The sequence below is a fragment of the Podarcis vaucheri genome, assembly GCF_965113315.1.
Source record: "Podarcis vaucheri genome assembly, chromosome: 6".
NCBI lineage: Eukaryota > Metazoa > Chordata > Lepidosauria > Squamata > Lacertidae > Podarcis > Podarcis vaucheri.
In genome coordinates this window covers 99334914-99350116 of record NC_138764.1, presented here as the reverse complement: position 1 = coordinate 99350116, position 15203 = coordinate 99334914, and the positions used below count along the sequence as shown (strand labels likewise).

The 15203-nt window shown below is 46.3% G+C and overlaps 1 protein-coding gene across 1 annotated transcript in view; it reads right to left on the bottom strand.

The window, feature by feature from the left end:
- COL20A1 (collagen type XX alpha 1 chain) overlaps positions 1 to 15203 on the bottom strand; it is a 131346-nt gene that overhangs the window by 17206 nt on the left and 98937 nt on the right. Inside the window, exons 30-35 of the mRNA XM_082225818.1 lie at positions 13995 to 14090; positions 11624 to 11677; positions 8276 to 8329; positions 4905 to 4958; positions 2805 to 2876; positions 786 to 821 (exon numbers count right to left, since the gene is read on the bottom strand). Coding sequence (XP_082081944.1) covers positions 786 to 821; positions 2805 to 2876; positions 4905 to 4958; positions 8276 to 8329; positions 11624 to 11677; positions 13995 to 14090 — 366 coding nt within the window. The remainder of the gene's footprint in view (positions 1 to 785; positions 822 to 2804; positions 2877 to 4904; positions 4959 to 8275; positions 8330 to 11623; positions 11678 to 13994; positions 14091 to 15203) is intronic.

The following is a 15203-nucleotide window of genomic DNA, read 5'->3' as shown; positions in this document are numbered from 1 at the left end:
TTATTATTATTATCATCATCATCATCTGACTCATTTCCCACTCCAGCATAATTTCTCTCCTGTTCATTTCAAAGGACTTTTAAAACAAAACTATGACACATAACCATCAAAGGGAAAGGAGTTTGTCAAATGCAACACTCTGCCATGCCCATTTAGGATTGCACAGAAGGGATTCCAGCATGCTAGGAAAATAACATTTCTCAACTAGACAATTGCACACTCTTGTGTCATCACTGCTGATACTATAGTGCAGGCTCAAGTACCAGTGTAATGGGTATGAGTTACTCGTGCGTAAACTGGTGCCTTTCTCGGTTAATTTGCCTTGTTAAAACTTTCTGACTGCACGGCCCCTTCTCATCATGGTTGCCTCAGTCACTGGCAGAATCCGTCAGTGGGCGTTTCTTGAACCTCTTCCAACATAAAAGTTGTTTGACACCCAGTCTCCTGGGTGGGTAGCAGAGGACCTGGGCTCTCCTCACTGATGTCCAGTGAAGAGTCCTGGAGCCCTCTCTCCACTTCCCCCGTCTGCCCCCCTTTATCCCTGGTGTTGCGCTGATTGGCTTCCCCCTCTACTGAGCTGTTTCTCCCCCTGCTGCTGGGTCCTTCGCCAGCATCATCTGGGAGCCTCCCCTTCGCCTCTCGCTCCGATGTCAGTTCCCTGACAACCAGTTTAGCAGAGAGACATGGGAAAATGTTCTGCAACAAGTCAGGTCACTGGTCCATCGAGCCGACTGTTGGCCACCCAAGGATGGGTTCCAAAGAAAATAGAAGCCAAAGAGACTCACCTTCTCTCCCCTTTCTCCTTTTGGACCAGGCAGCCCCTGCAGGAGAAAACAAAGCAAAAGGCAGTTAGAAATCTATCTTCTCTTTGGAGGCAGAAAATGAAAAGGCCACTCTGAGAACTGACAGATACAGCAGCCTAGTCTTGTCATTCTCCAGCAAAACCTGCAAGGAGATTATACATTTAATAAGTCTCCTTTACGGCTTGGTTCCTGCAGAGAGAGTGGACAAAGACCTTCCACAGCAGGAATGCTTGGCCAAAAGCATAACTCATCCCCTTGCATAGCATAATAATAATAATAATAATAATAATAATAATAATAATTTATTATTTATACCCCGCCCATCTGGCGGGGTTTCCCCAGCCACTCTGGGCGGCTTCCAACTGAATATTAAAAACAATACAGCATCAGACATTAAAAACTTCCCTAAAGAGGGCTGCCTTCAGTTGTCTTTTAAAAGTAAAATAGTTGTTTATTGCCTTGACATCTGCTGGGAGAGCATTCCACAGGGCAGGCGCCACTACCGAGAAGGCCCTCTGCCTGGTTCCCTGTAACCTTAATTCTCGCAATGAGGGAACCGCCATAAGGCCCTCGGAGCTGGATCTCAGTGTCCAGGCTGAACGATGGGGGTGGAGACGCTTCTTCAGGTATACAGGGCCGAGGCTGTTTAGGGCTTTAAAGGTCAGCCCCAACACTTTGAATTGTGCTCAGAAACATACTGGGAGCCAGTGTAGGTCTTTCAAGACCGGTGTTATGTGGTCTCGGCGGCCGCTCCCAGTCACCAGTCTTTCTGCCGCATTCTGGATTAGTGGTAGTTTCCGGGTCACCTTCAAAGGTAGCCCCACATAGAGTGCATTGCAGTAGTCCAAGCGATTTATGTAGAAATGGTCCAGTTTGGTTGTGTGCTTTTCATTTGTTGTTTGTGACTACTCTTGCTGTATTCGTAATTATGTCAACCTTGTCGTGTTGTAAGACGCCTTGAGCGTGGTTTTAACTATGGAAAGGTGGCATACAAATAAAATGTGAGCACTAAGCATGGTCACCATAGCATGATCTCCCAGTCACCAGTCTAGCTGCCACATTCTGGATTAATTGCAGTTTCCAGGTCACCTTCAAAGGTAGCCCCACATAGAGTGCGTTGCAGTCCAAGCGGGAGATAACATAATTACATAATCTGGGTAGGCGATACTTTGCAGGATACTGGTTACTAAGGGAAATCTGGTCTGGCCCATACCTGGGTGGAAGACCACCTTGAAATGTTCAGAATGCCAATTTGGGTTCTAGGATGGAAGGAAGGTGAGATAAAAATGTCATAAATAGCTGCATCTGCAAAAAAGTGATGACCTTTCCATAACGCCTTGTTGGGTTAAGCAATGAATCCAATTGATTCTTCACAGGGACGGTATTCAAGGTACTGACTATTAATTGGTCTTCTGTTAAAGCATAATGCTACTTACTCTGCCCTTGAATTGATGTGTCTGTGTACTTTGTATTTTATTGGATTTGTACAGGTTTTACAGTTTGGCGCACTGCACCGAGTGCTTTTCTCGCAGAACGCATCTCAAAACTTTTTGAAACAATAAGGCAGACGTCTGTGCTTGAAAATGAGAACAATGCACAATTAAATATGTGCCTATAAGTGAAGAATGGTGCACAATTAAGCCAATTACAGATTTCCAAGGGCAGCGAGGCCGTGAAATAACAATTTGGGAAAACAGCATTTTGTGGAAAATGACAGATCCAGTTTTGCAGATGCTGGTTATTTATTTGTTAGGTTATTCAGACTGCCCTATTCCAATGGCTGGGGGCAGGCAGCAAAATGCTTGTTGTCCTGGGCATGGAATGCCAGTGCTAGGAAGGAAGGAAGGAAGGAAGGAAGGAAGGAAGGAAGGAAGGAAGGAAGGAAGAAAATGGAAGAAAGAAAGAAAATGGAAGAAAGGATGGAAGGAAGGAAGGGACAGACAAGTTTTACATACTCCTGGGCTGGTGTGCACTTGTGGGGGTGAAATGGGGAAGACTTACCGTCGGACCAACTTCTCCTGGGGGCCCCTTCTCCCCGCTGCTGCCTCGGGCACCTGCTACACCTTGAAAACCCTGCAAAGATCCAGGGAGAGCCACAATGAATGAAGATGTCAGATGACGGAAAATTATTGCGACTTGAGGCTCGAGGGAGACCAGCAAAAACAAACTTGCAAAAGACCCAGGGTGGGAATTACGGCCTTCAGGTTGAAGTCGGTGCCCCACCCAGTCGGGGGAACAAAATGTGAAGGCTGTATTGTGCATGGCTCTTGCTCACTTCGTTTCCAATTAATGTCACAATTTATGGGCACAATAGTAGGTCAGAACTGCAAGTCCCAGAACGGTGTTATTTTCTCCCTTCTGTTTTTAATGGCTTTATTATGCAGACAGAATCTTGGCGCTCTCTCTTCCGACTTCTCTCTCACACACTCTGTTACTTTATCCTTCCAATCCCCTGCCTTTTTCCTGTCTTCTTGCACTGTCTTGCCTCCTTCTGACCTTTTTCTTCCTCTCCCCCTCTCTCCCCATTCTTTCTTCACAGTCTAAGCTGCCTCACAGGGTTGTTGTGAGGACCAAATGGGTAGGGAAATCACTCTGCTGAGCAATTGCGGATGGGCAGAATAAAGATGTCCTGCATCAGTATGGTGTAGCTAAGAAGATCAGTTGAGCACCTGGGAGACCAGGGTTCAAATTCCCGCTCAGCCATGAAGCTAAGTAAGTGACCTTGGGAAGAGAAAACCACGTATGCCACTTTGAAGAAAAGTAAGATCTCTCCTAAGCAATGCAGGTGACGCTGTGGGTTAAACAGGGCTTGCTGATCAGAAGGTCGGTGGTTTGAACCCCCGCGATGGGGTGAGCTCCCATTGCTCAGTCCCTGCTCCTGCCAACCTAGCAGTTCAAAAGCACGTCAAAGTGCAAGTAGATAAATAGGTACCACTCTGGCGGGAAGGTAAACGGCATTTCCATGTGCTGCTCTGGTTTCACCAGAAGTGGCTTAGTCATGCTGGCCACATGACCTGGAAGCTGTACGCCGGCTCCCTCGGCCAATAAAGAGAGATGAGCACCGCAACTCCAGAGTCGTCCGTGACTGGACCTAATGGTCAGGGGTCCCTTTACCTTTACCTAAGATTTCTCCTATAATGAAAGTGTGTGTGTGATTTTTATTAATGGTATACAGTGGTACCTCGGGTTACATACGCTTCAGGTTACATATGCTTCAGGTTACAGACCCAGAAATAGTGCTTCAGGTTAAGAACTTTGCTTCAGGATAAGAACAGAAATCGTGCTCCGGTGGCATGGCGGCAGCAGGAGGCCCCATTAGCTAAAGTGGTGCTTCAGGTTAAGAACAGTTTCAGGTTAAGAACAGACCTCTGGAACGAATTAAGTACTTAACCCGAGGTACCACTGAATGAATGTATCTATGTTTATGTTTCTAAACGCAAGTCACCTGGGTATCTTTGGGTAAAAAGCAGTTAACAAGTCCAATGAAAAACAACAACTGTTAATAAAATGTATATTGTGTTATAGTGATCCAGAGTGACTCTGCTTTAGGAACCAAGGGACAGTGGGCGGGGGGGGGGGGTGCGGTTGAGATGGTTGGAAATGCTTTGTTTATCCAAGTCAATAAAATGCTAACAACCACAAAAGGAGGAGTTGAAAAGCAACGAAAACAAATGGTCTTGAAATACACATTTTAAATCTAGAACTTAGCCAGGAGTAGATCTTTAAATCTGGCTGAGATTCTTGCCGTCCGCTGTTGCAATAGCTTCCCTTTCTCCTCCCGCAAATCTGAAACGGCATCCCTGTCTTTTCTGATGAAAGGAGACGAGGCTACTAAGAAGTCAACGTCTGACACTCTGCTGCAACTTGGGTACCACGAAACTTGGCTTAGGGGAGATGCTCCAGGTTTTGGAACCAGGTGGCTTAGCAGCTCTTGCTGAACAGTAGCCGGAGGAAGATGCAACAGTAATGAAGGCACAGAGCACACTGTTCCTTTTGCCTGCCGTCCCTGCTAACCTAAGGGAAGTCGAGCTCAGCCTATTCCTGGGAGCAAGACCTTTGGAGCGGAAAAAAGTTGCCTTCTACATGACTGGCATCTCTTACCCTTGGTCCCGGTGGTCCAGGAGGCCCAGCCGTGCCTTCCAGGCCTCGAACACCCTGCAAATCAAGTCAGAACAGTGAGTGAAAGGTTAAGGCTAAAACAGGGAGGGAATGTGCTGCTTTTAGGGATAAAGACATAAGAAGAGTCCTGCTGCTGGATCAGGCCAGGGGTCCCTCTAGTCCAGTATCCTGTTCTCACAGTGGCCATCCAGACTGCCTCTTCTGGGAAAACCTGCAGGCAGGATCTGGGTGTGAAAGAGGCGTTCTCCCATCCTGTGGTTTCCAGCAACGGGCATTGAAAATCATTGCTGCCTCCAACATTCTTTGCAAACCGCTTTGGGGTTTCTTTTTACAATCAAGTGGTGCATACCTGTTATTAAATAAATAAATAGCCATCCGGGACAGTCGCCACAGTTGCATTGGGTCTAATCCTCTTTTGGGTGGACATCTCTACATCCTGTAGGGACCAGATTCTATCATTTGGTTTTACTGGATGCCCCTGAGTTTCTGCGGTAGCAGAGTTTGGATTTGATATCCTGCTTTCTCACTATCCGAAGGAGTCTCAAAGAGGCTAACATTCTCCTTTCCCTTCCTCCCCCACAACAAACACTCTGTGAGGTGAGTGGGGCTGAGAGACTTCAAATAAGTGTGACTGGCCCAAGGTCACCCAGCAGCTGCAAATGGAGGAGCGGGGAAGCAAACCCGGTTCCCCAGATTACGAGTCCACCGCTCTTAACTACTACACCACACTAGCAGAGATGGAGGGGAGAACTTATCGCTACCCACTTTCTCTATACGATGCATAATATTATAAGCTTCTGACATCTTGTCTCTTACTTGCTGTTTCACTAAAATAAAAACGTCCCAAATGTTGTAGCCAGTCCTTGTAGGGTTGATCTTCCAGCCCTTTGACCACTTTTGGTTGCCCTATCGTGGATGCACGAACATCCCCATCATCATCTCAGAACTGATCAAGGCTTCTTTGAGCAGCCCATGTACCAGTTCCCCCAAAATATGAATGCATTTCCTGGTATGGATGGGAGCTGATTGAGGCTATGTGTCTTTTTGCCCAGGCTTTGTGCATTTGAATTCCCCGAATTCCTGTTTTTCAATGCTTTTATTGGCTGTGTTTTCATCTTAACGATATTAATTTTTACATTGTACACTGCCCAGAGGTTCTTTTAAAAATATTAAGCAGTTCATAAATGCTTTTAAGCAAATTCAATTAATAATAGTTATTCCGCAAAATTTATAAACGTAAAAAAACCATCACAGAGTTTACAAAAAGAATTACCTCCCCCTTTCCCCCTCCCTTTGTATTTCTGTCAAATCTCCGTCTTCAAATATTGAATTAAATATATGACTCAGTTCCACCCCACAGATTGCATCCAGTGCTGTGCTAACAGAGTTCTGCTTGCATAGTAGGACTTCTTCTCCTGGGTTCCCCACTCAAATATGCTCTGGAGGTGTTCCTCAGTTTTCTAGAGCAGATTTTGAGGGTGTGACGAGCATTTCAGGGAAGTGGGGTGGAAAGGAAAGTTCTGGTGTGCAAGCACAAATCTGCTCCTTGAGCAGAATTGCAGCACAGGCTGCTACCCTGAGTTTCAGAACGACTGATGACCTCCTGTATCACAGGATAGATTTCTTGTTTTGCTGTCCCTGATTGTTTTTAGTTGCTCTCTTTCTGCAGAACACTTCAATAAAGATTTTTTTAAGCATTCACAAAAATTTGAGCCCTTCAGGAATGCTCCGAAAATAATAAAAAAATTCCTTCCAGTAGCACCTTAAAGACCAACTAAGTTAGTTCTTGGTATGAGCTTTCGTGTGCATGCACACTTCTTCAGATACACTGGAGTGTATCTGAAGAAGTGTGCATGCACACGAAAGCTCATACCAAGAACTAACTTAGTTGGTCTTTAAGGTGCTACTGGAAGGAATTTTTTTATTTTGACTATGGCAGACCAACACGGCTACCTGTCTGTAACTGAATCCCAAAATAATGCTTGCAAAAAAAGGGAAAGGAAACAGTCAAACTTAATTATTTGACTCCCCCCCCCCCGACCCACAAATATAGAAAACCCATTGCAAAAAAGGACAGTTGGACGTAATGAAATCATACAGCAGAGTGCAAAATCCTTTTGCTTGAATTGTGCTGTAGGGTGTTGGACTAGATAATAATAATATTTTTTTATTTATACCCTGCCCTTCCCGGTTCAGAAAACCAGGCTCAGGGCGCCTAACAAAAAATTTAAAACACTTAATTGATGCAACAAAAAACAGCTTAAAATACAGGATAAAACATGAATAACAATAAATTCCAAATTCAAAAGTCAATTTAGGAAATCCACCAAATAAACATTAGATGATCACTAGGGCTAGCTGGCTAAATTAGTCCTATTTGGGCCAGCAAGGAGACCAGGGGAGAATTAGCTGTGGGATCCCAGAGCGGGTAATCTTCATAAAAAGGGGAGGGAGAGGGAAGGAAGGGGAATAAAAGATCAGGCTAAGTTCAAATTGAAAGCCAGGCGGAATAGCTCTGTCTTACAGGCCCTGCGGAAGGAAGTTAAATCCTGCAGGGCCCTGGTCTCATGGGACAGAGCATTCCACCAGGTCGGAGCCATCACTGAGAAGGCCCTGGCCCTAGTGGAGGATAATCTGACTTCCTTAGGGCCCGGGACCTCTAAACTATGGTTATTCATGGACCTTAAGGTCCTCTGCGGGGCAGACCAGGAGAGGTGGTCCCATAAATACGAGGGCCCTAAGCCACAAAGGGCTTTAAACGTCCTTTTGAATCCCTTCCAAGTCTACAATTCTGTGAAATAGTTTTGCCTTTCAGTTAGCAAGGATGGTGGGAGAAGAAAGTAGTCACAGCAGCGGCAGCCAATATTGTGCGGTCTTGCAGCATTTGAAGGGGCAAGCATGACGCCCATCTGAGGACCAGGCAACCTCATTTCTCAATGAGAAAGCTTAAAATGATGTTCAGGTGAGGCATTTGCCTCCCTAAGATCCCACAAGAATTATGCTCTGGCATTCTCTCAGCAGCCTGCAAGGGATTCTGGGACTTTCCTTTGGGACTGCGCTTTGCATCATTGCTTGCGATCAAATTATTCGTGCTGCACCGACTGAGGGTCATTCTATCCTAATGGTGATATTATCCTCGATAGCTAAATGAAGCATCTCTGTTCAGAAGCATCATGTCAGGTGCTGTAAAGATACATGGAGCAATGGGGAAGACATTCCTGGGAGTGACACAATATCTGTTTCACTTGTGCTTGCTCCCATCTTCACGGAGAATTGCGCTCTCTCTTCAACTTGTGGTTTGGGCCATTTGAGAACCCACATTTGATGGTTGCCAGACTGCCCAGTGCTTTTACCTTTGATCCTTGAATCCCATCTTTCCCTGGAGCTCCTTGAGGACCCATCAAACCCTGCAGACAAACAGAACTGTTATTCAGGAAGCATATCCTTTGTCTTGAGAGTCCCATGGACTGCAAGAAGATCAAACCTCTCCATTCTGAAGGAAATCAGCCCTGAGTGCTCATTGGAAGGACAGATCGTGAAGCTGAGGCTCCAATACTATGGCCACCTCATGAGAAGAGAAGACTCCCTGGAAAAGACCCTGATGTTGGGAAAGATGGAGGGCACAAGGAGAAGGGGACGACAGAGGACAAGATGGTTGGATAGTGTTCTCGAAGCTACCAACATGAGTCTGACCAAACTGCGGGAGGCAGTGGAAGACAGAAGTGCCTGGTGTGATCTGGTCCATGGGGTCACGAAGAGTCGGACACGACTAAACGACTAAACAACAACACAACAACATCCTTTGTCAAAGTGCCTCATGATTAAGCCAGAATCTCAGGACCTTTTTCCGATGAAGCCAAGAACAACAGCTTTGAAAAGACCTTGATTTATTTTTGCCTTGCCTCCTGCAGACATAGTTTCCATCATCTCTTCTCTATCTCTCCTGAACCAACCTGAAGTCAGGGTGTGCCATGCACATAGCAATGTACCTGTTTGTTACCTGTAACGAGAGGCCCACACACTCCCTACCTGTGGATCTATTCAGGCCTGGCACCAGCACGCAGCAGAGCTGGGCAAATGCCAAGGCCCCAGCTGTGGGTTTCTCTGAGAAGCCACACACCACAATGCCCTGAAGTGGCTGATCTAATGTCACTCCAGGGCATTGGGGAAAAGGGAAATGACATTTCCCAGATCCCATGTGATGCTAATGGGTGAGGGAGCAAGCATGCAAGCCCCAAACTGGAGGAAAGCCAGCCACTTTGGAAGAAAGGGAACCTGAGCCAATATAGTGTCACTATGTAGATGTGGGAGGGACGCAGGTGGCGCTGTGGGTAAAACCTCAGTGCCTAGGACTTGCCGATCGCATGGTCAGTGGTTTGAATCCCCGTGGCGGGGTGAGCTCCCATCGTTCGGTCCCTGCTCCTGCCCACCTAGCAGTTCGAAAGCACCCCCAAGTGCAAGTAGATAAATAGGTACCGCTTTATAGCGGGAAGGTAATGGTGTTTCCGTGCGCTGCACTGGTGCTGGCTCGCCAGAGCAGCTTCGTCACGCTGGCCACGTGACCCGGAAGTGTCTGCGGACAGCTCTGGCTCCCGGCCTCTTAAGCGAGATGAGCAACCCCAGAGTCGGACACGACTGGCCCGTATGGGCAGGGGTACCTTTACCTTTACCTTTATGTAGATGTGGAATAGGTATACAGTGGTACCTCGCAAGACGAATGCCTCGCAAGACAAAAAACTCGCTAGACGAAAGGTTTTTCCATTTTCGATTTGCCTCGCAAGACGAATTTCACCTATGGGCTTGCTTCGCAAGACGAAAACGTCTCGCGACTTTGTTTCCTTTGTCTAAAAACAAAGACATGTTTTGTTTATAAAGTTAATTTATTTTCCCTTCAATTTTTGAACTGCTCTTTACAGTATGTGTGACTTTAAAGAGCAGTTAATAAACTGTTGTTGTACCAAATTTGGCTTTGTTTGGACTTTTTTTGACCATAGGAACGCATTAATTGATTTTCAATGCATTCCTATGGGATTTCGTGATTCGCAAGACGAAAAATTCGCTAGACGACAAAACTTGCGGAACGAATTAATTTCGTCTTGCGGGGCACCACTGTATTTGTGAGTGTTTATAGTACCATGTAGTGTTTGCACCCTCCCTCGCTTTCCCTCCAGCCAATTTTGGATCTGAAAACATCTTCCCATCACTCATGCTTTACTGCCATCCTATGCATTTGGGTGGTTTCAGGAGTCTGGAAAGATTTCAGTGGCACCGCAGGGGTTGCTAAATATGCATGCGGGACTTGACATCTTTCCACAGGCCCTGCAAGACAGAGCTGTTCCACCAGACCTTTGGCCAAGGCGCAGTCTGACCCCCTCCTTCTGTAATCCTCATAGCACTCTAGCCCAATGGTTGCCATTAATTTGATTCTGAACTGATTTTAGAATGAATTGATTTTAGAATCTATTTCAATTAATTGATTGTGATTTTATGTAAACTGTGTTATTTTTTACTGTTGTTAGCCGCTCTGAGCCCGGCTTCGGCTGGGGAGGGCGGGATATAAATATATTATTATTATTATTATTATTATTATTATTATTATTATTATTATTATTATTACAGTGGTACCTTGGGTTAAGTACTTAATTCATTCTGGAGGTCCGTTCTTAACCTGAAACTGTTCTTAACCTGTAGCACCACTTTAGCTAATGGGGCCTCCCACTGCCGCCACTGTGCAATTTCTGTTCTCATCCTGAAGCAAAGTTCTTAACCCGAGGTACTATTTCTGGGTTAGCAGAGTCTGTAACCTGAAGTGTATGTAACCTGAAGCATATGTAACCTGAGGTACCACTGTATTATTATTATGTGACCCTCTGTTACTGGTGCAGTGCAATGATGTCTATGCAGAAGATTCACATCCCTTGATGGCATGACCCACAACAACAGGGGTGCCATCAGTTTGGGGAGCAGCCAGCTGGATGAGCAGGAGGACCCCCAAAGGCAGCACGCTTACCTCTCCCCACCCCCTTTTTAAGTAAGTATAGTAATAAGCATTTTCATCAGGGCAGGTGGGAGGCAGCCCTTGCAAGACCATTAAGTCAAGGCATAGCTTTGTCCCCAAATTCTGGTTATTTTCAAACTCATGATGTCATAATGCAGTTCAATTTAGTTTAAAGAAGTTGCCATCATTTCCAATAAGAACACATTAAAGTAATCCCTTTTCCTTTCTTCTAAGTACAAACGTACAGCTTGCTCCACTCCCGATCTTTTCCATCCGGGAGACTGTTTGAGAGCTGGGCATTTGGAAATTGAGCTGTCACGTTCCGTTGTTCTCACTCCCACTTATAGCCTGTTCATCCTTGGCCAAGGTCATGTAAGCTTCTCTCTTTAAACTAGCTTATCCATCTGCAAAATCTCCATAATTCTTTTGCTGACCTCCTTAAGCGGCTCTGAGACTTCAGATAATTAATGTTTGCCAAACTGCAGGGCCCAAGAAAAGGGAATACAGAGCTAGCTAGCGGGGGAAAAATTGCACCGTTATGGGATTCCCACCTCTGAAGAAGAAGCACGGTTTCAAAGCAAGGCTCGAAAGCAACAGGAGAACTGTCTGCAATCCTGCCTGGGAAAGCTGCCAGATCATAATAATAGATGGGTGGAAATTACAAAGAGAGAGTGAGAGAGAGAAAAGTGTGTGTCATAATTACCCGCATCCCTGGACTTCCGCTGTCTCCTTTGTCTCCTTTAATACCTGGTGGTCCCTAGAATTTGAATGCAGGGGGGGAAATGACTGAATGTATATTATCTGCACAGTTCCAGAGCTAGCATATATCTTTATATCTTCGAGCATTTCACAGATATATAAAGGAACACTTATGTATTTGTAAATCTCCTTTTCTCACACCAAGAGGTTTTGTAAAGGTAGGCCCACTCAAAGCCTGCAGGCAGAACCTAAATGCAATACACTCTTCCCCAATTCCAATTCCCCAATTGCAAATGGCATTCAGAACAGTGGAGGTAGCACACATGCCTCAAGTCCTCCACAGATCTGTCTATTTCGCCTTTTAAAGGCATCCAAGTTGCTGGTTGGAAAAGGAGGGCATTTGTACACTTTGGATTTGTGCATGTGTGCTCATGTGTCCGGCGTCAGAGGATCCCAATCGCCCCCCAGCAGACTGCCAGGAAGGGATAAGACAAGGGAAGTTCTTACCAGTGGCTTTTATTCAATATTCACAGAGAGAGGCTTAGAAATGCAGCCTCTTGGAGTAATGGTGTTGCTCCACTTGAAACCTCACCCCCTCCATCTCTCCTACTTCCTCATGAGTCATCACTACGGGTGCTGGAAAGGGCCTTTCACCTTTGAGCTCTCTGCTCTCCTAATTTCAATGCCCCCTGGGTTCTCAAGAAAGGGGGGGGGGTCTGGAATGCTTTCTAAGTCCGTCAGCTGTCTCTCCCCTGTTGTTGTTTCTTCTTCTTCTGCCTCCTCCTCTCCCATTCTTTCCAAACTTTTCTCCTCACCTGCCTCTGAGCTGTGACCTCCCTCAAACCCCTGTTGTAATTCTGAACTGTCTCCTTCTTCTCTGGAATGGTCAGGCTGGGGAGGCGGTCTCCACCGTTCCTCCTCTGTCCCAAGAACAAAACCATGGGGATGTAGTGGCTGTCAGGAGTTCATCCTACGCTCGGGTAGGACCCTGGCAGAGACACATGCCCGACTGGCATGTTCCCTCCCTCCTGGTCGATTGTTCGGGAGCTTCAAAAACTTTCTTCAGCCTGAACATCACAGCGACCGATGCCAACAGACACCAGCACACTTAGAGATCCACAGAGTCTTTGCAGCTTTGCGTAACAGACCTCAGCAACTCAGCATTTTGGCTAATCTACTTTATTTACATATAAACACACACGGAGCACTGCAACATGGCTCCCTCTCTTTCTGGCATCAGAGAGCAAAGATAAAAAGAACAAAGGACAATAGTCCCACTTCACGGAACACAGGAACACAAATATCCTGTCTCTGTCACTTCCCACTCTGTGGAATGAAAACATACACCATCATGTGAAAGACAACAATCCTATGACTGCAATTATACATCAGGAATTCTAACCATGGCTACCCTCCTGAAGGCTATTCTCTGCTTGTTGTTCATTCGATTTAGGGTTGGGCACAGCCCATTGCCCTTCCACTGTCACCAAAATGAATAAAGATTTTGAATGCAGCAGCAACAACAAAACGTGTTGCATCCGGCTAAGTTGTCCTGCTAGTCCGAGAACTTCTTCCTGTGCAATGTGTTTTCAGATCCCACTCTTTCAGGTTACGTCCCGCGGCAACACGGAAGTACCGGAAAGGGTTACTTCCAGGTTTTGCTGCTCGCGCATGCACAGAAGCGCAAAATGATGTCACGCACATGCGCAGAAGTGGTGAATCATAAACCATGCCTGTGCAGACGCACCGCTGCGGGTTGCGCTCTTTTCATGTTGCGAACAGGCTTCCAGAACGGATCCCGTTCACAACTAGAGGTACCACTGTACTAATACTAATAATAGGATTTCCTCTCCATCTCTTCTTCCCTGTGCCCTCCGTGCCCCCTCAAATCTGCTCTGAATGGTTGGGGAAATTGCCAGAACAGATGCTGAGGGGTGCACAGGAAGAAGAATGGGAGAGGACATACTCATGGGACAACTTCATTGGCTACAACCCTGAGTTTCCTTTCAGGGATTCTTGCAGTCCTCAGCAGGAAAAGGTGCTCTGCTAGGAAGTGGAAGAGGCCATCACCCCCTCCTCCTCTGCCAGTTCCTCTTGCCCCAAGGTAAGCATTGGGTCTTTGGGACCAGGGAGAGGAGGAGGAGGAGGGGTTCAGCCAGAGTTGGGATGGGCAAATCTTCCAGCAGCAGGCAATGCCCATCTTGCTGTTTGCACTAATTTATGCAATGGTGTTCGTCCTGCTCTAATCTCTGCAGCCCACCTCAATTTAATACATGTTGTCTTGGGGCAATTTCTGAAGTAGTGTATATATGTGTGTGTGTGTGTGTGTCAGCAAAACCCACATGGGCAAAGAAAAGAAGAAGAAAGAGACTTACTATGGGACCCTGCACAGTCATCCCTTGGGTGCCTGGTGTCCCTTGGTGTCCTCCCGTACCTTCTGGCCCAACTTGCCCAGGTGGGCCTGGCTCACCCTAAAGCCACCAGATGCCAAGGAAACAAGGAAATGCATCCATACATCAGTATCTTGCAGGTACTCAGATTCCCAGCACAACAAACTCCCTTTGCAAAAACCAAAGTCAAAGCCAGAAGAGAGCAAGGGATGAAAACCTTGATTCATTCATTCATTCATTCATTCATTCATTCATTCTCATGTTGCCTTTCTGCCAGAGGAGGACTTGAGGCAGCTCACAGAATAAATTAGATACTACTAAAAACACATATCAAATATATATACTTTTTTTAAAAAATCAGCATTTTAGTCCACTTTGCTCCCAGCGATGAAGTCTTGCATGTCATATTCACTAATGTATACATTTTTACGCACATTTGGGTTGGGGAACTGCACTGCAAAATGCAAAGAAGTCTGAATTTTGAAGGATTGCTGTGGTTTGGCACCTGTATTGTTTCGGGAAGCGCAGAAGGGGTAGGTTTGCATTAAAATGTGAACCAAACCTCTCTGCCACACCCCTCCCCCATTCATATGGGTCTCTATTTCAGTCATAGCTTGGGTCGTCTTACCCAAGGGTCATCAAGGCCAACCCCCTGCAATGCAGGAACCACAGCTAAATATTTGAAACATTTGGGTTGATGTCTCCTCCCCCTGTTTTAAGGGGTTCTGTTAAAAAGCTGCTAAGGGACATGGGTTAAACCACAGAGCCTAGGACTTGCTGATCAGAAGGTTGACGGTTTGAATCCCCACAATGGGGTGAGCTCCCATTGCTCGGTCCCTGCTCCTGCCAACCTAGCAGTTCGAAAGCACGTCAAAGTGCAAGTAGATAAATAGGTACCACTCCAGCAGGAAGGAAAACGGAGTTACCGTGCGCTGCTCTGGTTCGCCAGAAGTGGCTTAGTCATGCTGGTCACATGTCCCGGAAACTGTAAGCCGGCTCCCTCGGCCAATAAAGCGAGATGAGCGCTGCAACCCCAGAGTAGGTCACGACAGGACCTAATGGTCAGGGGTCCCTTTACCTTTACCTTAAAAAGCTGCTGCTGCAAGTTGTTTACTCTGTTTTGGACGAGAAGTCCAAATCTACATTTCGCTGCATCTCTGCTTGACTGTGACAGTCACTCTGCAGCAGGCGAGG